This window comes from Oncorhynchus mykiss, chromosome 21, assembly GCF_013265735.2.
Source record: "Oncorhynchus mykiss isolate Arlee chromosome 21, USDA_OmykA_1.1, whole genome shotgun sequence".
Classification (NCBI taxonomy): Eukaryota; Metazoa; Chordata; class Actinopteri; order Salmoniformes; family Salmonidae; genus Oncorhynchus; species Oncorhynchus mykiss.
This window is the reverse complement of record NC_048585.1, coordinates 27,489,205-27,511,323: the sequence shown is the minus strand read 5'-3', so window position 1 is coordinate 27,511,323 and position 22,119 is coordinate 27,489,205. Positions and strand designations below refer to the sequence as shown.

Sequence of the window (22,119 nt, the reverse complement as noted above, 5' to 3'; positions counted from 1 at the left end):
CTGTTTAACAGATATGGAATCATGTAATAACCAAAAAAGTGTTAAACAAATAATAATAAATCTTCAAAGTAGCCACCCTTTGCCTTGATGCGTACTCTTGGCATTCTCTCAACCAGATTCACATGGAATGCTTTTCTAATTGTTTTAAAGGATTTCCCACATATGTTGAGTACTTGTTGGCTGCTTTTCCTCCACTCTGCAGTCCAACTCATCCCAAACCATCTCAATTGGGTTGAGGTTGGGTGATTGTGGAATCCAGGTCATCTGCTGCAGCACTTGGTCAAATTGCCCTTACACAGCCTGGAGTTGTGATGGGTCATTGTCCTGTTGACAAACAAATGATAGTCAGTCCCACTAAGAGCAAACCAGATGGGATGGTGTATCGCTGCAGAATGCTGTGGTAGCCATGCTGTTTAAGTGTGCCTTGAAGTCTGCCCCACCTACACTGAATGACGAGTTGACACTGTATATAGTGTTTATTTATAGACATTGGCGTAAAACAAGCATGTATTTTGGGTTCTGATGGGGTACGACAGTTGAACTAAGCTCATGAGGAGATTGTATCTACATTCAAGAAACAATAATCTGATATATTGAATCTATATTCTATTATTGTAGCTATATTATATATATATATATATTGATTCTTGAATATATCATACATTCTTTGTATACAAAATTTGATGTAGCAACTGCTGAATATGGATAATAATGCCTCATATTTTGGTGGTGTTTTTAATGTTAATGTCATTGCCCCTTGTTAGGTTCTAATTCTCAGAGTAAATAACTCAACGGACACTATGAAATCTTAACTAAGTTTAATTCTTCCCAGAGAGTCAATACAGCTGCTTTAGACAAAAGCATTTTCACACAAGCACTGATATTGAACCATTTCTCCTAGGCTGAGTCTTCTCCTACCCATCTGAACAAACATTATCTTGACTGCTTGGCAGGTAACGAGGTGATACACTTTATATTTTATTTCTCCCTTAACGTGACCTGACCTGATCTTGACCCCCCCCCCTTCATCACTAATCCATGGCTCTCTCCACTTATCAATGCTTGCCACATGTGATCGCATTCCCTGATCCATTTCCCTCTCTCCTTCAGTGACATGAATAAGTATATTTCATATTCTCAGAACCAACACGCTACATTTACAACTATTATTAATTACTTCACCAGTAAGGATGTTAAGCACATTTTGTTGAGTATTATAATAGTGGTCTTCTTCATACACTTACAGGAAATTGTACTTGTTTCATTAGTCCATTATTGATATAGTACCAAAATGTTTTGCATGTCAGGAATCAAGTTTTCAAGATTTTATATATATATATATATATATATATACGCTGTATATATAATAATTTGTTCTTAACTGACTTATATGGGGTAGGCAAGTCAGTTAAGAACTAATTCTTATTTACAATGACGGCCTACCCCGGCCGAACCTGGACGATGCTGGGCCAATTGTGCACCACCCTTTGGGACTCCCAATCACAGCCGGAAGTGATGCAGCCTGGATTTGAACCAGGGACTACAGTGATGCCTCTTGCATTGCATTGACATGCAGTAACTTAGACCGCTGTGACACTTGGGAGCCCCAACACAACTTTCGAAATACAGCTGTATGATGCATTTAGCATAATATGATGCCAAATCAAACTTTATTTGCCACATGTGCTGAATACAACAAGTGTAGACTTTACCGTGAAATGCTTACCTACAAGCCCTTAACCAGTTCAAGAAGAAGAAAATATTTACCAAGTAGGCTAAAATAGAAAAGTAATAATAAAAAGTAACACAATAAGAATAACGAGGCTATATTTACAGGGGGCACCGGTACCTAGTCAGTGTGCAGGGGTACAGGCTAGTTGAGGTAATCTGTACATGTAGGTGGGGGCAAAGTGACTATGCATAGGTAACAAACAAACAGCAAGTAGCAGCAGTATACAAGATGTACATTTTCCGGTGGACATTTTTATGAATTGTTCAGCAGTCTAATGGCTTGGGTTAGAAGCTGTTGAGGAGCCTTTTGGTCCTAGACTTGACGGTCCGGTAACGCTTGCCGTGCGGAAGCAGATAAAACAGTCTATAACTTGGGTGACTGGAGTCTCTGACAATTGTATGGGCTTTCCTCTGACACCGCCTATTATATAGGTCCTGGATGGCAAGAAGCTTGGCCCCAGTGATGTACTGATGTACTGGGCCGTTCGCACAACCCTCTGTAGCGCCTAATGGTCAGATGCCGAGCAGTTTTGAGAATCTGGGGGCCCATGACAAATCTTTTCAGTCTCCTGAGGGGGGAAAAGGTTTTGTCGTGCCCTCTTCACGACCGATATATTATTTTTCAATGCCAATACTGATACCAATTATTGGAGGACCAAAAAAAGCTGATGCCGATTTAAATGTTTTATATTTTTTTGTTGTAATAATGACAATTACAACAATACTGAATGAACAGTAACTTCATATAAAATCAATTTAGCCTCAAATAAATAATGAAACATGTTCAATTTGGTTTAAATAAGTGTTGGAGAAGTGTTGGAGAAGAAAGTAAAAATGCAATATGTGCCATGTAAGAAAGCTAACGTTTAAGTTCCTTGCTCAGAACATGAGAACATATGAAAGTATGTAGTTCCTTTTAACATGAGTCTTCAATATTCCCAGGTAAGAAGTTTTACGTTGTAGTTATTATAGGAATTATAGGACATTTTCTCTCAATACCATTTGTATTTCATATACCTTTGACTATTGGATGTTCTTATAGGCACTTTAGTATTGCCAGTGTAACAGTATAGCTTCCGTCCCTCTCCTCGCCCCTACCTGGGCTCGAACCAGGAACACATCAACAACTGCCACCCTCGAAGCAGCGTTACCCATGCAGAGCAAGTGGAACAACCACTCCAAGGCTAAGAGCGAGTGACGTTTGAAACGCTATTAGCGCGCACCCCACTAACTAGCTAGCCATTCACATCAGTTACACCAGCCTAATCTCGGGAGTTGATGGGCTTGAAGTCATAAACAGCGCAATACTTGAAGCACAGCAAAGGGCTGCTGGCAAAACGCACAAAAGTGCTGTTTGAATGAATGCTTACGAGCCTGCTGGTGCCTACCATCTATCAAATCATAGACTTAATTATAACATAATAACACACAGAAATACGAGCCTTCGGTCATTAATATGGTCGAATCCGGAAACGATCATCTCAAAAACAAGACGTTTATTCTTTCAGTGAAATACGGAACCGTTCTGTATTTTATCTAACGGGTGGCATCCATCAGTCTAAATATTCCTGTTACATTGCACAACCTTGTTATGTCATAATAAATTCTGGCAAATTAGGTGGCCCAAACTGTTGCATATACCCTGACTCTGCGTGCAATGAAGGCAAGAGAAGTGACACAATTTCACCTGGTTAATATTGCCTGCTAACCTGGATTTCTTTTAGCCAAATATGCAGGTTTAAAAATATATACTTCTGTGTAAGAAAGGCATTGATGTTTATGGTTAGGTACACATTGGAGCAAGGACAGTCCTTTTTCGCGAATATGCATCGTATCAATTATATGCAACGCAGGACACGCTAGATAAACTAGTAATATGATCAACCATGTGTAGTTGACTAGTGATTATGATTGATTGTTTTGTATAAGACAAGCTTAATGCTAGCTAGCAACTTACCTTGGCTTCTTATTGCATTCGCGTAACAGGCAGTCTCCTCGTAGGGTGCAATGTAATCAGGTGGTTAGAGCGTTGGACTAGTTAATGTCGTGGATAATTGTTTCAAAATATAACACTTACAACAACTTGTGAATTCAATATAGGCTTTTAATACAAACATATCAGAAGCCTAGATGGTCCGCGGAACACACACCTTTCCAGAGCACTGACTCTGTATTTAAACATAGTCATAAATACAACATATGAGTCCATTCCACATGCAAATGAAGTTACTTCCCTCAAGTCCATCTGCCACCATTATCTTTCAATCTGTGCTTCCTGCTTGTTCATGCCCAATAACGCCCATATCTGCTTTTAGTTAAGTTATAATGGTGGCAGGACCTCTTAATGTCCCAAAAATAATACATGCCCATCTTACCCTTATGTTTAGCTTGGTGTGTTCTTTGGTATGTCTGTCCTTATTAGGACTCTTAGACTATGTGTCTCTTTTAACATTCCTTCAGCATCTTCATGTCCTAAAAATAATATAAAATAAAAATATAAAATAATATGTACTATGTCCATAGTCCATCAGTTGGTCATTTGGCTGACCCCCTCCTTTGTGTGTCCCTCTGATCTCGGTATGTCCAGCTGTCTTATGCACTCATGGCCTTGCTTTGGTTTCCTGTCCTCTACAATAGACAATGCATTTTACCCTAAACATTTATGCATTTTATGGCTTTGGCCATTATGTCTGTTATTTCTTGGTTTCCTGTTTTTACCAGAATGGCAAATGCACTCTTAAGTGTGTCCTCTTCCTCTTGTGGTCTAATGTACACCTTTGCTCTACAGTATTATGTTTGTCCCTATATGTACCGCTCCCACATTAACTGTAAGGTTGCAAGATTGAATCCCCGAGCTGACAAGATAAAAATATGTTGTTCTGCCCCTGAACAAGGCAGTTAACGTACTGTTACTAGGCTGTCATTGAAAATAAGAATGTGTTCTTTAACTGACTTGCCTAGTTAAATAAAGATTAAATAAAGGTGTAAAAAAAAAAATTGGGGCCAAATCGGCGTCCAAAAATACAGATTTCCGATTGTTATAACTTTAAATCGGCCCTAATTAATTGGCCATTCCGATTAATCGATCGACCTTTGTTGGTGATGTGGACACCAAGGAACGTGAAACTCTCGACCCGTTCCTCTACAGCCCCTGTTTGGCCCACCTGTTCCTGTAGTCCACAATCAGCTCCTTTGTCTTGCTCACATTGAGGGAGAGGTTGTTGTCCTAGCACCACACTGCCAGTTGTCTGACCTCTTCCCTATAGGCCGTCTCATCGTTGTCGGTGATCAGGCCTAACACTGTTGTGTCATCAGCAAACTTAATGATGGTGTTGGAGTTGTTTGGCCACGCAGTCGTGGGTGAACAACGACTACAGGTGGGGTTAAGTACACACCCCTGAGGGGCCCCAGTATTAAGGATCAGCGTGGCAGACATATTGTTACCTACTCTTACCACCAGCAGTGGGCGGCCGTCAGGAAGTCCAGGATCCAGTTGCAGAGGGAGGTGTTTAGTCCCAGAGTTCTTAGCTTAGTGATGAGCTTCATGGGCACTATGGTGTTGAATTCTGAGTAGTAGTCGATGAAAACATTCTCACATAGTTGTTCCTTTTGTCCAGGTGAGAAAGGGTGGTGTGGATTGCATCATCTGTGGATTTGTTGGGGCGGTATGTGAATTGGAGTGGGTCTAGGGTGTCCAGGAGGATGCTGTTGATGTGAGCCATGACCAGCCTTTCAAAGCACTTCATGGCTACTGACGTGAGTGCCACGGGGCTGTAATCATTCAGGCAGGTTACCTTTGCTTGCTTGGGCACAGGGACTATGGTGGTCTACTTGAAATATGTTGGTATTACAGACTCGATCGGGGAGAGGTTGAAAATGTCAGTGAAGACACTTGACAGTTGGTCCGCGCATGCTTTGAGTACACGTCCTGATAATCCGTCTGGCCCCGCGGCTTTGTGAATGTTAACCTGTTTAAAAGTTTTTTCACATTGGATACGGAGAGCGTTATCACACAGTCATCCAGAACAGCTGGTGCTCTCGTGGATGCTTCAGTGTTGCTTGCCTCGAAGCAAGCATAAAAGGCATTTGGCTCGTCTGGTAGGCTCGTGTCACTGGGCAGCTCGCGTCTGGGTTTCCCTTTGTAGTCCATAATAGTTTTCAAGCCCTGCCACGTCCGGCGAGCGTCAGAGCAGGTATAGTAGGATTCAATCTTCATTCTGTATTGACGCTTTGCTTGTTTGATGGTTCGTCTGAGGACATAGTGGGATTTTTTATGTGTCTGGATTATTCTCCCGCTCCTCTAGCCTTTAGCTCGATGCGGATGTTGCTGTAATCAATGGTTGGGATATGTGGTTGGGATATGTACGTACAGTCACTGTGGGGACGATGTCATCGACGCACTTATTGATGAAGCCAATGACTGATGTGGTGTATTCCTCAATGCCATTGGGTGAATCCCGGAACATATTCCAGTCTGTGCTAGCAAAACAGTCCTGTGGTGTAGCATCCGCATCTGACCATTTCAGTATTGATCGAGTCATTGGTACTTCCTGCTTTAATTTTTTGCTTGTAAGCAGGAATCAGGAGGATATAATGGTGGTCAGATTTTCCAAATGGAGTGCGGGGGAGTGCTTTGTATGCATCTCTGTGTGTGGAGTAAAGGTGGTCTAGGATTTTTTTCCCCCTGGTTGTACATGTGACATGCTGGTAAAACTTTGGTAAAACTGATTTAAGTTTCCCTGCATTAAAGTCCCCGGCCACTAGGAGCGCCGCTTCTGTGTGAGCATTTTCTTCTTTGCATATGGCCTTTATAGAGTTTGTTGAGAGCGGTCTTAGTGCCAGCTTCGCTTTGTTGTGGTAAATAGACGGCTACGAATAATATAGATGAGAACTCTCTTGGTAGAAAGTGTGGTCGACAACTTATCATAAGGTGCTCTACCTCAGACGAGCTATACCTCGAGACTTCTTTAATATTAGACATCGCACACCAGCTGTTATTGACAAAAACACTCACACCTCCACCCCTCGTCTTACCAGACGTCACGTCTCTGTTCTGCCGGTGCATGGAAAATCCCGCCAGCTCTATATTGTCAGTTTCTTCGTTCAGCCACGTCTTGATGAAACATAGGATGTTACAGTTTTTAATGTCCCGTTGGTAGGATAGTCTTAATAATAGGTCATCAATGTTATTTTCTAACGATTGCACTTTAGCAAGGAGAATGGAAGGCATTGGGAGTTTACTCGCTCGCCTCCGGCTTCTTAGAAGGGTCCCCGAGCTGCGTTCCCTTTTCCGGCGTCTTTTCTTCACGCAAAAGGCGTGGATCTGGGCCTGTTCCAGTTAAAGCAGGATATCCTTCTCGTCGGACTCGTTAAAGGAAAACGTTTCTTCCAGTACTTGGTTATTTTCGGTCATATTAGACGGTGGTAGCAGCAACATTATGTACACAATAAGTTTTAAAAAATAAGTTCCACAAAACGCCCCAAAAAATTACAAAATTGTACAATTGGTTGGGAGAATGTAAAACATCAGCCATGTTCTTCGGCTCCATCTTGTCATTTATGTAAAAAAATATGCATCCTACTGGCTGCATGGCATGGTGGAACAATATGATGGAATATGCAGAATGGTTGGCCTGTCAGTCTCAAGGTTCTCCTCTCCAGAGCTGATGGCCTTTACCTACCTTAGACAGGAAACACAGTTTCTCCTCTACATCCTAACCCCCTGTGACTCCACACCACTGGATTACCTCATCCCTCATCAGTCAGTCCCTCTCACGGGTCCAATCTGTGTTTCCTGCTTATGACTACTAATGTTATTGTCTTCTAAATGTTTTTATTTACTGTAACACCAGTGTTACACTAGTGTATACATCCTGATGTTATACTAGGGAAATTGTGTTTCCATAGTTAGGGCTGAGAGTGAGTACTTCAACAAGAATCAACAACCTCTACATAATTAAGACAGTTGCTTTGTGAGAAGGTGTTCACCTTCGAAGGTGTACACCCATGTTCTCATTTAGCCATTGTTATGTAAATGCTGGCTGGAAAGTACCAGTGGCCTAACCTTGACTCTAAGTCGGAGCAGGTTCACTGGAGGCATGGCCCAGCGAGACACGGGTGCCATCTTGTGTAGACGGATAGAGAAAAGTCATAGCCTTTTGGGTAAAACACTGGGGTAAAACCTTAATGGAAATGCGCCGTCATGTCCTTTTTTCAGGCCTATCGCCAGGCTATCAGACTGTTGAGCAGCCATCACTAACCGTCTACCAAGTGATGCTCACTCACACAAAACACACACGCTATCAAACACACACTAACACACACACACACAACCAATGCTGTTGTCCCATTTTATAGATACATTAAACCACTGGACACTTCCCGTTTCACCTTGTGTATTTAAATACTGGTATTCTTGATAAGAGAATTATGTTTTCCAGATACATAACCCAATTTAATTATATTACTCTGTCTGCAGACCAGAATGTGTAAGATCCTGGTCGAATGAAACAGACGGAGGCCCAGCTAAATAGTCAAAAAGGTTTATTCACGGGAACGTTCCAAAGTCAAGAATACAAAATAATTCATTTTATACTGACTTCTCACGCCCACACATACACACAAACATACGCACACACATACACACAAACATACGCACACACATGTCCTGCTACGCACACACTGTCTGTCTCACTACCCAGCCGACAGAGATGGTGACTTTGTCCTTGAGACGTACTCCCCGTTCTCTCCCAAATCTCTAGTCAGGTCGGCACCGAGCTCAGACAGTCTGTGTTTAAAATACCATAAAGACATATTGTTTTACCCTAATTCTGACTAGGACTACACATTTATTGATTATGATTTTATACGTTCTAATCAATTCCATACAATTATATGTTTCAGGGCGGAATATTCTAATCATTCAATTAACAGGCAATTCTCACCTATCAATTCTTGATATGGCTCATTCTAACATCTCTACCACTTTACATCACATTTTAGTTACACTGTTTATACTGTTAGGTTCTGAACAAAGAGACTAAAAACTCAAACGGAAGACTAGAAAAAGCTCAAAGCAAGTTTAATCACCCACTGGGTCAAACAGCTGCAAAAGACAAGGTATGATTACACAAGCGCAAGTATTTATACCCTCCTACTAGGCGGAGTCAACTCCTTGCACATCTAGACAGCCAATACATCTCTGTTGCTAGTCAGGAACTTAATTGGTTCTTCTCCCTGGTGTCGTCATGGCCCTGCCTGATGCTAGAACCTTTGTGGGCGTGGAAGGATATGTGTGTGGGGAAAAGACTGTTTCTTCTCACTTCATCTGTTTACTTGACCTCAGGACAGGGAGGAGCGAGCAATTCGGCCCATCTTTATCAGTGACTAAAACCAGATTGTTTTCCTTTGCCGTTCTCCTTAGGAGCGTTGAAATTCAACAATAGTTTACATTCTGTAACAAATGTTATCTGCACTCATCTCGCTCATTAATGTTCCATACACCATGTTCATATTACCCCCTTCATTGACCCCAACCTTCCATATACATCCAAAGTAATCAATGAGATATGGTAACATCAAGAAGAATATTTTAAGCTAGAATCAAACAATACACACTTATTTATATGCTGGGGTAGCAGGTATTCAAGATTGTTGGGCCTGTAACTGAAAGGTCGCTGGTTTGAATCACCGAGCCAACTGGGTGAAAAAATCTGTCCCTTGAGCAAGGCAGTTAACCCTAATTTCTGTTAACCCTAAGTCTCTCTGGATAAAAGGCAAATATAATGTATTCTTGCCATAGCTCACTGTAATATTGAATTCTTATTATATCTTATAACAATCTAAACTGTGTACGTGACCAATAAACTTTGATTAGAATGTATTATTTTTCCCTGTGCAGCCCAGAGGGTTATACTACAAAGCAGGAAAAAAGGAGTTAGACGGCTAACTTGCCTAAATATTATTTAACTTTATGTTTTAGAAAGCTACGCTTCAAATGGGCATGGTCGACAAACGAAAACCCATATCTAAGTTTAGCTTCTTTTTTTTCTTCTTTTATGAACCAGAAAATCAATAGTTGTATCTGGTTGCTTATTGACGTTAGCTGGCTTAATTAATCGTAACTGTAGTATTCCACTCTGGTCCAACCTGAGATTGGGCTCCCTAGTGGCGGAGTGGTCTAAGACACTGCATCTCAGTGCAAGAGGCATCACTGCAGTACCTGGTTCGAGTCCGGGCTGCATCACATCCGGCCATTTATAAGACGACGCACAATTGGCCCAGTGTCATCCGGATTTGGCCGGGGTAGACTCTCATTGTAAATAAGAGTTTGTCCCTAACTGACTTGCCTAGTTAAATAAAGGTCAAATAAAAAAAAAAGCCAGTAGCTTAAAACCTGGTGTGACTTGAGGGAAGTTGTCTACATAGCTAGGAATGAAGCCTCTGTTGTTATGGTAACTGTTTAACATTCAGGTTGCATCTCTGCATCACCTCAAGGTTGGAGACAGTTGTTGTGTGGTCACAGGTTTAATCCTGAGAAAGGATTGGATATCAACAATGCCATATTATACACCAAATAGATGTGGAGGTTCAACTTGACCTGAGGTGGAACTCTCCTCCTGCCCAGGCTGCTATTTGTGGGGCACAGGCTCCTCCTATATGAGTGTGTACAATGTTGATGGTGTCCGTTTGTTGTGAATTGTGCGCAGCTCTCTAAAATTCAACCCATAATGTCTGAACCTAGACATGTTTCAGAGATGCAGTGTATGTTAGAAAAATCAACAGGTTGGATAACCATAACCATTGTTTCTCTCTTTTTTTTCTTTCTCTAGAATTAAACTCTTCAATTCAACTTTTGAGGATGGTGTTCTGGGACAGATAGAGCTGACACAACATGTATAACGCTTGTGAAAATGCCAGATCAAGAGAATGGAGTGACGGTGACGGATACAGCTGCCATAGTATGGCTCACTGGGAAAGTGATCCCCCAGCTGGAGAAAGACAGTACCTCACCCAACAGGAAAGGGAACACCAGTGGCTGAACCATGAGGATTCTGTGCAGGCCCACTACAACTCCCATCAACAAAACTCTCAGATGGACTTCCGTGGACATCGGACACAAGAGACCCAGCCACCGCCTCTGTATCATCAGGACCATCGCAGAAGTCAGAACATAAGGGATAGGCCCAATCTCTATGGACCCTTGAGAGAACAGGCTCCTCCTAATGTAACCTTACACTGCAGTGGAGACATAACAGAAATGTGGGCTAGCCATGAACCCCAATTCCCCAGCAATGACTTTTTACCCCCACTCAATGTCGAAAGAGGGCATGAGGATATTTTCCATCACCATAACACCGACCAGGATTATCTGGTTGGTCGTGGAGTGAATCATAACAATCTCCATTACTTGGAAAGCAAATGGCAGATGTTCGATCCCACCCATTCCAATGGACATGCTAGAGGACATTGCCATGTACATTCAAGGGGACATTCTACTGAATGCTCAAGGGGACGTTCTAGGGGTGGTTCCCGTGGAAATTCTAGGGGTGGTTCTAGTATATGTTCTTGGGGTGGTTCCAGGGGTCGGTCTAGTGGACGTTCTCGGGGTGGTTCCAGGGGTCGGTCTAGTGGACGTTCGAGGGGTGGGTCTAGTGGACGTTCTAGGGCCCATTCCAAATCAGCCAGCCATGGTATACTAGGACCTAGTGTTCGTTCCCAAGCTATAACACAAAAAACAGATACTCTTCCTGGCAATGTTGCACTGGTTTCTCACACCCAGACCTCTGCCACCACTGACCAGCAATATGCTCCCTCTCCTCCCAAACCTCTCACTGAGACACTTCAGGAAAAACCTCCTCATAAACATAAGATCTCACTCAATGAAATACAGGACTGGCTCCACAGTGTTTTAAGATCTAAAAATGGACCCGTAAATGGGAACAACTCCACACAAGACCCCTCCCAGGCACAACAATTCAGCACAGAGAAGATGGATATTTTACAAGCAGGCAAAAGGCACCTACATAGTAACACCAAAGACAACCAGGTGAGGCCCCCTGAGAGGTTTAGTCCTGAGGACTCCACTATACGGCTAGAGATTAAGTCCACCCCCAGGTGCATGACCCTGACGGCAGTCGCCACCACTCCGCCCCCTGTGGCTATTGTTCCTCCAATGGGTCCACAGCAGTCCCCAGAGCCAATGGAGACAGAGAATACAGGCAATGAGCTGCCATTTAAGATTTTACGGGCCTGGTCCATCAACGAACAACAAGTGGAAAGCCTGTGGGAAAGAGATAAAGATGATGCAAGTTCTCTATCTGTCCTAAATGAGCCGGTTCAAGTTGAGAGTTTTATGGAGTATGATAAGCCTGTAGATGCATCTGCAACAAGTTCACTGGCATCTACTGGAGAGGACAATGATGAGGTCCTTCAGGTCATCACACAAATGGACAAGAGTTCACCTTCACCATTTGTCCACACCATCCCTCAGGCAACTGATATTGTACGCACCGGAGGTACCCAGACAACCGTGGAAGTTAGCTCCAACGGCGCAGATGAGAGATCTCTTGTTTTGTCCACAATTGCTGAAGTTCAGTTCAAGTTACGTACGCTGCAGCAACTGGTTAGTTATCGGGAGAAGGCAGCAACAATCACAGAGGCAAAGGATGGTTGTCTAGAAGCCATATTGGAGCAGTATTGGGGCGGGGAAACCTCTAACCTGGTAGAAGCTTTAAAAGATAAAAGAGATAAGGAAATCATGCGAGATGTGTCTGCCTGGGCCGCAGAGGATGAGGAAGCAGTGGTTCTCTTTGCAGTCAGTGGTATATCACTGGGGGAAGTGGTCGAGAAGTTTCCCATTCAAGCGCATGTTGACAGCTCTTCCCAAGTGGGTTACAGGTCATCCTGGTTAAATGTCAACGAGAAGCTGAATGACATTGACAAAGAATCTGGAAGAGCTTGGTCTCTCTGGTTCATACCAGATAAAGCAGAGGAGAGTTCCAAAGTTGTTGGGGGAGTCAAAATGGATGACACCTTCCACAGCAAGGTGGAGACTGTGGAATTTCCTGCACGACAACCCGTTGAAGCAACAGGCTCAGACCTCACAACAAACATAGACCTCATGATGGTTGCAGACTCCTCAACAGACACAGACCTTCCAACAGATGCAGACTCAGAGACCGAACCCCTTTCCCCAATGATTTTGACCGTCCTCACACCAGAGAATGCTGTGAAACTGCTTGCTGAAACAGAGGCACCAGGCGCAGACCTCACAACAGACTCAAACTGCCCAACAAATGTCGACCTCACAACCGACTCGGACACAGACCCCCTTTCCCCAATGCATTTGACCGTCCTGACATCTGAGGATGCCATGAGACTGTTTTGCCAGATCGAAAATGGCTCTGACCTCCAACTCGGGTCCCATGAACCATGCTCTGAAGACAAAGACAAGACAAAGCAACCAGAGAATATAGAAAGTGGCAGCTTAGATATGTCCTGCTACTGTCCTTGTATTATTGAAACTGACAATGGGTTTGAAAGTGGCCTATGCACCAGTTGTCAGAGGGAGAAAGAACTGCAGCAAAGTACAAGATGCTTAACAATCGCTCAATGCTTTACCCTGTTAGATACAAGCGACAATTCAGATCAGGAGACAGAAGAGGTCCCTAAGGACTCTGGGGGGAAGGCGACTGTGGACAATCAATGCAGGGACAAGAAGCAGATACAATCAACTGAAGAAGAGGGTGATGACAATCAATCCTGTGAAAATAAGACAGAGGGAGAAATGCAGCAATGCACAGGTGTCATACCGATCACTGACTTTTTTTTCTGGTCAGATACAATTGAGGATTCAGATCAGGAGACAGAGGAGAACCCTAATGAACAACATGCTCAGATTGAGGCTCATGCTTCTAATGTTAAAAGGACAGAGCCTGAAACTGATGCCAAAGCACGCTGTGAGTCAGCTCAAGGACATACTACCCAAAGCAAAGTCAGTCCTGGTTCTGAGGATAGGGAAATACCGCAAGAGAAGGACCAAGACTGTAGGACAAGTACATTACCAATTCACAGGTTTGAAAACCACGCTAAGTTAAGAGCTAACATCATAGCAGACAAGTGGTGTTCACCTGTAGAGGACTGTGGTTCACCTGCAGAGAAGTATGACAAAGTTGCTGACTTTGTCACTCAATACAAAACCAATACCATAACAAAACTCAATACAAAACCAAAAAAGAAAAAAGTTAAAGAAAAAATGGAAAAGGAGGAAACCCTCCATCCAACATCATCTGACAGACAAAAGCCTGAGAAATGCCATGGGAGAGCAGAGAGGGGACAGTCACCATCCCAACCCCCTAAGAGCTCTGGGGTGAAGGCCACTTTGAATAATCAACGCAGGGACAAGAAGCCACATGCGTCACACAAGAGGAGACATTTGACTGAGAGCGATGAAAGTCGATGCAAAGACAAGAGGAGGGGATCATCAACTGAGAAAGAGCGTGAGGGCAGTCAATCCAGGGACAATAAGCCACCGAAGAGGAGACATTCAACTGAGAAAGAGGGTGAGGACAATCAAAGTAGAGACAAGAAGGGGAGACTTTCAATGGAAAAACTGGGTGAGGGCAGTCAATCTAGGTACAAGACGTCACAGAAGAGGAGAAATTCAACTAAAACTGAAAGCAGGAACTCCAAAGAGTTACAGTGCCAGTTGGTGGAAAGCGAGAACGACAGAGGCAGTAAGAACTCACTGCCGTGCCCTGGGGTGAAAACCCTCCATGTGCTGGGATCCTCATCTACCACTGTTCCTCTCAAACTCTCCCTAAACATCCGCAAAAAGCCTTCCACAAATGGCTCACCCTCAACACATACTGAGGAAGTCCCCAAAAGGCCAAAGACTGAAACCCTATACAAAACTAGCAGACACCACTCCCCTGCAATGTCAGTGTCTCCTGTTGTCAAAGAGAGGCAGAGGAACGGTGTGAAACACAAGCAAACAATTAAACCCCTAAAAGTCAGATTGAAAAAGCTGTCCTTACCCAAACATCTTGTCAGGAAAGGTTGCCCACCAAGGCAGAAGAGGGTGGAGGATAGAGGAGACCCTCTGAGTTTAGGGGTAATGGTCTCTAAGAATCCTGACTCGTGCAAGAAACTAAAACGTAAGGCAGATGGCGACTTGACATCCCAACAGATGTCAAATATTCCGAAGGTGTTGAATAGGAATGAGACAGGAAAGTTGTCAAAAAGCGAGCGTGAGCGCGACTCGCTGCCCCACAAGCCAAAGCTGCCAAGGATTCTGAAGCTTCTAAGAACTCCGGAGGTTTCAAAGGATGGGAATGAGAGAGAGAACAGAGAAGAGACATCTCCCAGTGCTTCACCTGAATCACAAATGATGAACAAACCTGCAAGAGTGGCACACAAGCCCAAAAATTGTATCAAGCCTGCCAGTCCCAATGGTTATAGCCCAGGTAGTCATGCTTGCTCTAATCCGGCTAGGATATCACAGCAACATGGCAATGGACATTGTGGGGCAAAAGTTACTGCGAGGCAGCAGGTGTTCTCAGATTGGGAGAGCAGCTTTGTCCCGACTCCAACCCCCCGGACTCGTAGACGATCAGGGTGTCCTCCAGAGGAAGTGGAAGGTCCACAGGCCAGTCCCAGGTGCAGCTCGGAGACCAGGATCATTCGACCCATTCTAAAACGTGTCGATGCTCCGCCAAAACCCAAGCGGAATGTCAGCTTTCCTTTGAATCCAATGTACGTGCACTACTTCAATCCCCGTGAATATGAAAATCACGTAATGTTCAACAGGTCTTACACAGATCCGGAAGATGCACAGCCTTCTGACGATGAAGAGGAAGATGCTTCTGTGAACTGCCAGAATCTGAAGGAACAGTCCCCTCTTAGGGAAGAGAAGCGGCGAGATCTAGGGGAGCTGAAGCCTGGACCAAGCGCTGCATGTGAAAAGAGCTTCAAGAGGAAGCGGGAAATGCAGGAGCCTGCTGCCATTTTGATGAAGAAGAGCATTGTTCAGGCAAAGCATTTGACAAAGTCTCTCCATCATGAACCTCCAAAAGACTCCAGACACTCGGGTAAGGACACCAATCACAAGCCACTGGCAAAAGAAAATGGCATGTATTCCCTCAAAGTGTAATATGTATAGCTAGCATTGGAATTAAAAACAACCACACAGAATAACACACTACAAGTCAATATTTAGATGCATTTGATTGGATTTCCAGTTATTGACAAGTTCTTCTGGTTACAGCAAGAAAAACTGGAGTTGGTTACAAGTGGTCAGAGAAGCAGAGGAAGAGGCCAAATGAAATTGAAGGTACGTCGCAGGCTATGCCAGCCTCACGTGGTAGGCTACTTTTACAATTGCACCAATGATTATGTATTTTTACTTTTAGAAAAGTGTCAGACGTAGACCGTTTTCATGTTGTGTTCGGATTGGGAATCATCTAGATGAAAGGGTATTATGTTATTTATAGGAGCTGGGTAGTGAACTCAAATGTATTATGCAATTGTACACAGGCCTGTGAGCCTGGTTCAATATGACCTAAGTAAAATTGGGAGTTAAAGTGATAAGGGTGGACAGACAGGTGTATTTTGAAACTCTCACAGAATGGGACTTAATTCATTACCATATGTAATTGATAAGGGTAATTCCATTTTATTTCAATCACATTTTGACTTGAACAGAACTTCCCGTACATATTTGCCTATGGTAGAAGATGTGAGAAAGTGACTTTTTGGACCAAAAAAAAAAAAGTTGACGATTTTGCATACCCTACCGTACATCCATGTCTTCATCACTGGAAAGGTAAACGGTTGAGTTTGATATAATTTTAAAAGCTTCCAAAAACGTATTGGCAAGAGTATGCTGTGTCTCAACCGATGGTGCTCACAACATATTCACCTCAGATTATGCAAATTAGGGTTTAAGATACAGTGGAGAGAAAAAAACAAGAGTTTACATTTTTTTGATAATTGATGTTAAAAGTAAAACAAATAATAAAGAGTTTAAAGTTTTTGCATACACTGAATGGGATATGCAAAATCAGTCAACATTGAGCACTTTTGTCTCCTAAATGTTTTGGCATTTGGGTCAAAAAAGCCACTTTTCTGACCACTTCTACCATGGGCAAATATGTATGGCAAGTTTCATTCAAATCAAAAGGGGTACAGTCAAAAAGTGATTGTAATCAAATGGTTCCGACCCATAAAGTATAGAATGACCTTGGGGAAAAGGTTGATGTACTTGTTCAGAGTGTACAAAACCTTTATTAGAAATCAGCCTCATCGACGAGAACGTCAATACCAACTTGTTGGGTAACTGAAACCCATGTAAGGTTGACTGGGTTGGAATATGTTCTAGCCACGTTTAAAGTATATGCTGAGGCAGTGTTCCCAGGATCCTGTGTACATTGAATAGACTTTTGAACTGAAAAGTTGCCTTACTGATCCTTCATCTTGTCGTGGAATAATCAGAATTTGTTGGTAACATATGTAAGATGTTTTATATTCATCATATGTTTGTAAATTACTTCTCATCAAGAATGTTATTTTTGTATAATACTGTGGCAGGGTTTGCAGTATCTGTTCTATGTCAAGACTAAGTTGTTTGGGCTAGAGAGAGGGGAGAGGTCAAGCGTGTATCTCATGGCTCCACAATGTCTGTGTGCCAGTCAGTGTGTCTCTGTGATCTTGTCAAGATAGGAATTGTTGTATTTAGAGTTGGTTGTATCTAAATGACAATTTGATATATGCCTGTTGATATGGAGGATTGTTTTATGGTTCTGGGGTTTGAGTAAGGAGACAAAGCTGAACGATTTATTATGTCTATGCTGTCTGACTATGTGTGTTCTTTGCTATTAAAGGATGGCAGTTGCAATGCAGAAGGGGCTCTCAGAGAATTCATTGAGAGACACTGAATTTATCTGAGAGTCGCAGGATTGTGATAGAGCTGATATAATTAAAGATGGACTTTGATAACTAACTCTGACTTGTGTGTGGTTTGCTCCCATGATTTGGTAAATAGAGGAAATTTGGGGGACGGCTACTTCCTACAGTGCTAATGTGAATATTTATCACCTGCTTTCTTATGCTTGCCTCTTAGGTACCTCTCTGAATGCAAGCCTCCCTCACGGTCACCATCCAGGTTCCTCTCAGAATGTAAGCCCCCATCGTGGTTACCATTCATCCTCCAGCCAAGGAAGAAGAGTTGAGCCAACGGCCAGTCCCCATAGCTCTCCTGTGGGCGGCTGGAACGAGCGGTGGTCAGGAGATTTGTAAGCATATCAGTCGGCCCTGACAGGATACATGAGACGGGAACAGTAGTTGATGGCAACTGGCGAAGACAATACTTTTACCTCAAACCTGACATCATTCATATGCTGTTATTTTTTTTTTAAACTTTAAACATTACAGACAGCCATATTTAGGCTACATTATGCAGTTTACTTTTCTACATGTTTGTATCTGTTTTTAAATGAATAGACATCTGATTTCTCTCCCTATAATAGGTTCGGTTAGCTGTGGTTGAAACCGTCAGACGTATGTTTTATATACCATGCCTTACTGTTACTCTTGACACATAAGGGTGATTGGTGTCCGGTTACTCGTACTCTTATAGTATTGTTTGCCTACATTGTTAGAGCATCATAGTGATGGTATTGTACATTGTATTAAGTTTGTTTACAGTCTTTTTTTATTGACTGTTTTATTGCAGCCAGAACCAAAGCTAAAGGGGAGAAACCAGACTGAGCGTATTGTTTTATGAGATTCTGCAGTCTCATACACAACGAAATGTGTCAATTGTAACATGTTTTTTTAACACTGGTGATCAAATGAATCATAGATATCCGTCATCAAATGATATTTGAAGCCATTGTCACTTTGTTTGATGAAGTTCCTTGCACTGGGTTTATAGTTATCTGTGGCCGTAGATGTTGCTTGTAGTTAAATTCAACTACTGCTAATGTTTTGGGTATTGAGGAATGGTGTGTACTTCACAGGTCACTGGTTTTATACTTCGTCTTAAACATTGGTCGAAATGCCGTGTTTGTTTTTGTTTTTAATATATGTCCGTTTTTGTCCGTTTTGATATTGTACTGTTTTATTTTACCTCTGTTTGTTTACTGTGTTATGGCACTGAACTAATATATAAATACAGAAAATAGGTTTTTGTTGTTGCCTGTCCTCTCAGACTACACAGCATCCAATGAAGAGAATTATAGTATTATTTACCCTTCACCACCAGCCAAAGACCACATTTGAGACACACACAGTTACACCACCAGAGGGAAGCAAAGTACAATGTTAATGTTCCTTTCATTTCAGCCACTCGCTTGTGCAAGGCTTCTCCCTTCTCCTATGTGTTGAGGCTTGAGAGACTCACATAGGTGAATGGATCAGAACAGATAACATGAATGAAGATTCTGTTTTCTGTTTCTACACAACACTTATTGTGCATTTATTGAAGAAAGCCAAGCGGACACTGCTGCCTACAAGGACCAAGGGTGGTGGAGGCCTGTTGAGAATATATAAGGCACGAGGGTGTGTTGTATATGGCCCGTGTTGTGTCATGCCTAAGAACAGCTCTTAGCTGTGGTATATAAAATACAAATCCTTTATTTAACTAGGCAAGTCATTTAAGATCAAATTCTTATTTAAAATGACAGCCTACACCGACCAAATCTGGGCCAATTGTGCACCCCCCCTATGGGACTCCCAATCACGGCCAGTTGTGTGACAGCATGGATTTGAACCAGTGTGTCTGTAGTGACGCCTCTAGCACTGAGATGCAGTGCCTTAGACCGCTGCGCCATTCAGGAGCCACAAAATTGACCATATACCACAAACCCCCGAGGTGCCTTATTGCAATTATAAACTCGTTCCCAAAGTAATTAGAGCAGTACAAATAACTGTTTTGTCATACCCGTGATATACGGTCTGATATAACACGGCTGTCAGCCCATCAACGTTCAGGGCTCAATCCACCCAGTTTATAATAAAATATATCTCTTCACGAGTTGAAAAGTCCTAAACTTACATACTTGATATCAGCTTGCTTTTGTTTCTGTTTTCCTCAACCCCAGTGTTTTACTTAATAGGCTACAGGATTCTGTACATGGCTGACCTTGCCTGTGGGATTGTAGGGTTCAAATCCAGCCAGTATTCAGTCAACGTAATGGTAGCCTTTCTCTTCTATTCTCCTCCCTGTTCTCCCCTCTCATTTCTCAGACTCTGTGACAGGAAGACAGGTTCTCAGCAAGGGGTCATAATATCACACTGTCCTCTGACTGGCTGTAAATGAGCTGTGTGTGTTTTGATCTCAGCTGCACAGGTGTCAGAGGAGAGGCACTGGGCTGTGGAGGAAAAGGCCCTTCCCAGCACAGTGCTAAAACTCTCATGGTCATTAACCTCACCTCGCCAGTCATTAACCTGAGGAAGTCCATTGTGTTTGTTGCATGGGATAGGAATATTGGGGAAATAACAGGCTTAAGGTATGTAAGTACCTAGGTATGTTAGGCCCATCTCATGAGATAATGTCCATATGAATAATTTAATTAACCTTAATCAATTCTGAGAAAATTAAACATGTAGACAACATACAGTGCACATTATCCACCTAATGTATGCATCAGATTTGATTTGAATGTCCCGCCCTGCCACGCGTCTAGCCTTCACCCTCGCGAGGCATGGAAGCAAGCATTCACACACTCCGAGCTCGCTCATCCCATTCGGTTCGATCCGTGTTGTCTGTGCGACCGAGAACCAGCAAGTGTTCTCTTCGATATTTCAATCAATTTAAATATATATTTGACGAAGAGTAAACTAATTTAATCTTGCGTCGGAGCACTATTATTCTGCCATTTACAAACACTAAAGGCTAGTTTTAAAACCAGATTAATTATCGCTATGTAGATGTCTCGGTTGGAGTACTAGGAACGGGAGGACGCTGATCTGTGTTCCAAGATGAGTGGGACCAACGCGGCGTCTGGAGCGGCGCCCTGCCGCTTCGCTCACTACTTTGTGATATGCGGAATAGACACCGAAACTGGGCTGGAACCGGACGAATTAGCCGGTAAGATTACTTACTTATTTCAATTAACCTTTTCCCTATGAGGTAACTATACAAAAACAACTGTTTTTTCTTTAACCGGACTATTTCAATTTAAACTAATACACATGAATCTTAGTGACATTATCAGTGCATATCATTTATTTGGAACAAAGTTTACAGTCTCTGAAGGTCATAAATGATGTGCTGTGTTTAAAAACAACATCATTAGGACAATGGCTACAGTTGCAGCCTGACTTCACCTTGTTTACATTATTGTAGTCTGGTAAACTGGGTTAAAGGTATTGTGGACATTTCTTCACTTGTTTGTCAGACCTGTCCTTGCTGATTGTGTGGACTAAAGCGAGAGTGAGAAAGCAATGGCTATAATGTCATTATTTCAACGATAAAACGCCAACACTTCTCATGAGGCTGGTGTTTCAGTGCAGAACATTGGAGGCTTTTATGATGTTTTTGTTTACAAAGGCTGCTACTAAGGATAATCATTGTTATTTGAATAATAAAATAGTTAACACCCCCATTAACCCGTCCTCAGTCAAGAAGAGCTGAAATTCTACATCTGCACATGTTCAAGGTTCAATCAGCTTTGGACTCGGGTCCTTTCTCTGTTTAGTGAGGCTGTGTGTTTGTTCAGTGCAATTGCAAGCTCTCAGTACTCCCTGTTAACCATGCAGGTCCAGTATTGATTTCAGGGTCGCCCCCTTCAGTTTTGCATCAGTGACTGAACAAAGTGCACAGCCCCCTAAGCACAAAGTAGAGACCCTCCATCGATCCTCAGCCAGCCCCCCACTGGGCTGCGTTCAGGGGCCAACTGGGCTGCGTTCAGAGTCGCTGAAACACTGCCAAATGGCAGTGCTCTGGTGTTGCAGCATATTTTTAATTTGTTTGCAGCCTGTTCATATTGAATTACCCGGCAGATTCCGACTCTTATTCTCCTGTTCATAATACTTCTATAGGAAAGGGAGCTTTCTTTGACAATGAGAGCTTTGCACATGTGGTTCTGTTGGATGAGTAGACGATGTTCCCGTGTGGTCGCGTCATACTGTTGTTGCATATGCATACTTGACGGTCTGTGTGTGTGTTCATGGAACAGCCTTACCTGAAGTGAGTGAGCTGTGATTGCTTCTGATTTGAATCCTTTGTCCTTCGGGAAACAGCTCTTCTAGTACTTTCCAAGCACAAGACTCTAGAATGGGAGGATTCAGGATTCCTTTAGTTGCGTGTTTAATCAGACACATTTAGCCTCTATGGGGGCAGGATGGTAGGACAGTCAGAGTGCTGTCAGGGTGTTATTTTGTGGC

The 22,119-nt window shown here is 42.8% G+C and overlaps 2 protein-coding genes across 11 annotated transcripts in view; both read left to right on the top strand.

Moving 5' to 3' along the window:
- LOC110500173 overlaps positions 1–19,158 on the top strand; it is a 28,327-nt gene extending 9,169 nt beyond the window's left edge. For 2 of the 3 annotated variants that reach the window (XM_021577375.2, XM_021577374.2), the window contains exons 2-4: positions 10,563–15,821; positions 15,998–16,093; positions 17,852–19,158. In XM_021577375.2, the coding sequence (XP_021433050.2) occupies positions 10,625–15,821; positions 15,998–16,093; positions 17,852–18,027 (5,469 nt within the window). In that variant the 5' untranslated portion in view covers positions 10,563–10,624 and the 3' untranslated portion in view covers positions 18,028–19,158. The remainder of the gene's footprint in view (positions 1–10,562; positions 15,822–15,997; positions 16,094–17,851) is intronic. The other variant, XM_021577376.2, reaches the window with a different exon arrangement.
- A 948-nt stretch (positions 19,159–20,106) lies between these two features.
- Positions 20,107–22,119, top strand: part of LOC110500172 (DENN domain-containing protein 5B) — a 75,581-nt gene continuing 73,568 nt past the window's right edge. For 5 of the 8 annotated variants that reach the window (XM_021577373.2, XM_036957528.1, XM_036957526.1 and 2 more), the window contains exons 1-2: positions 20,108–20,240; positions 20,662–20,821. In XM_021577373.2, the coding sequence (XP_021433048.2) occupies positions 20,713–20,821 (109 nt within the window). In that variant the 5' untranslated portion in view covers positions 20,108–20,240; positions 20,662–20,712. Of the gene's footprint in view, positions 20,241–20,384; positions 20,822–22,119 lie in introns of those variants that run through there. The other 3 variants (XM_036957527.1, XM_036957522.1, XM_036957523.1) reach the window with 2 other exon arrangements.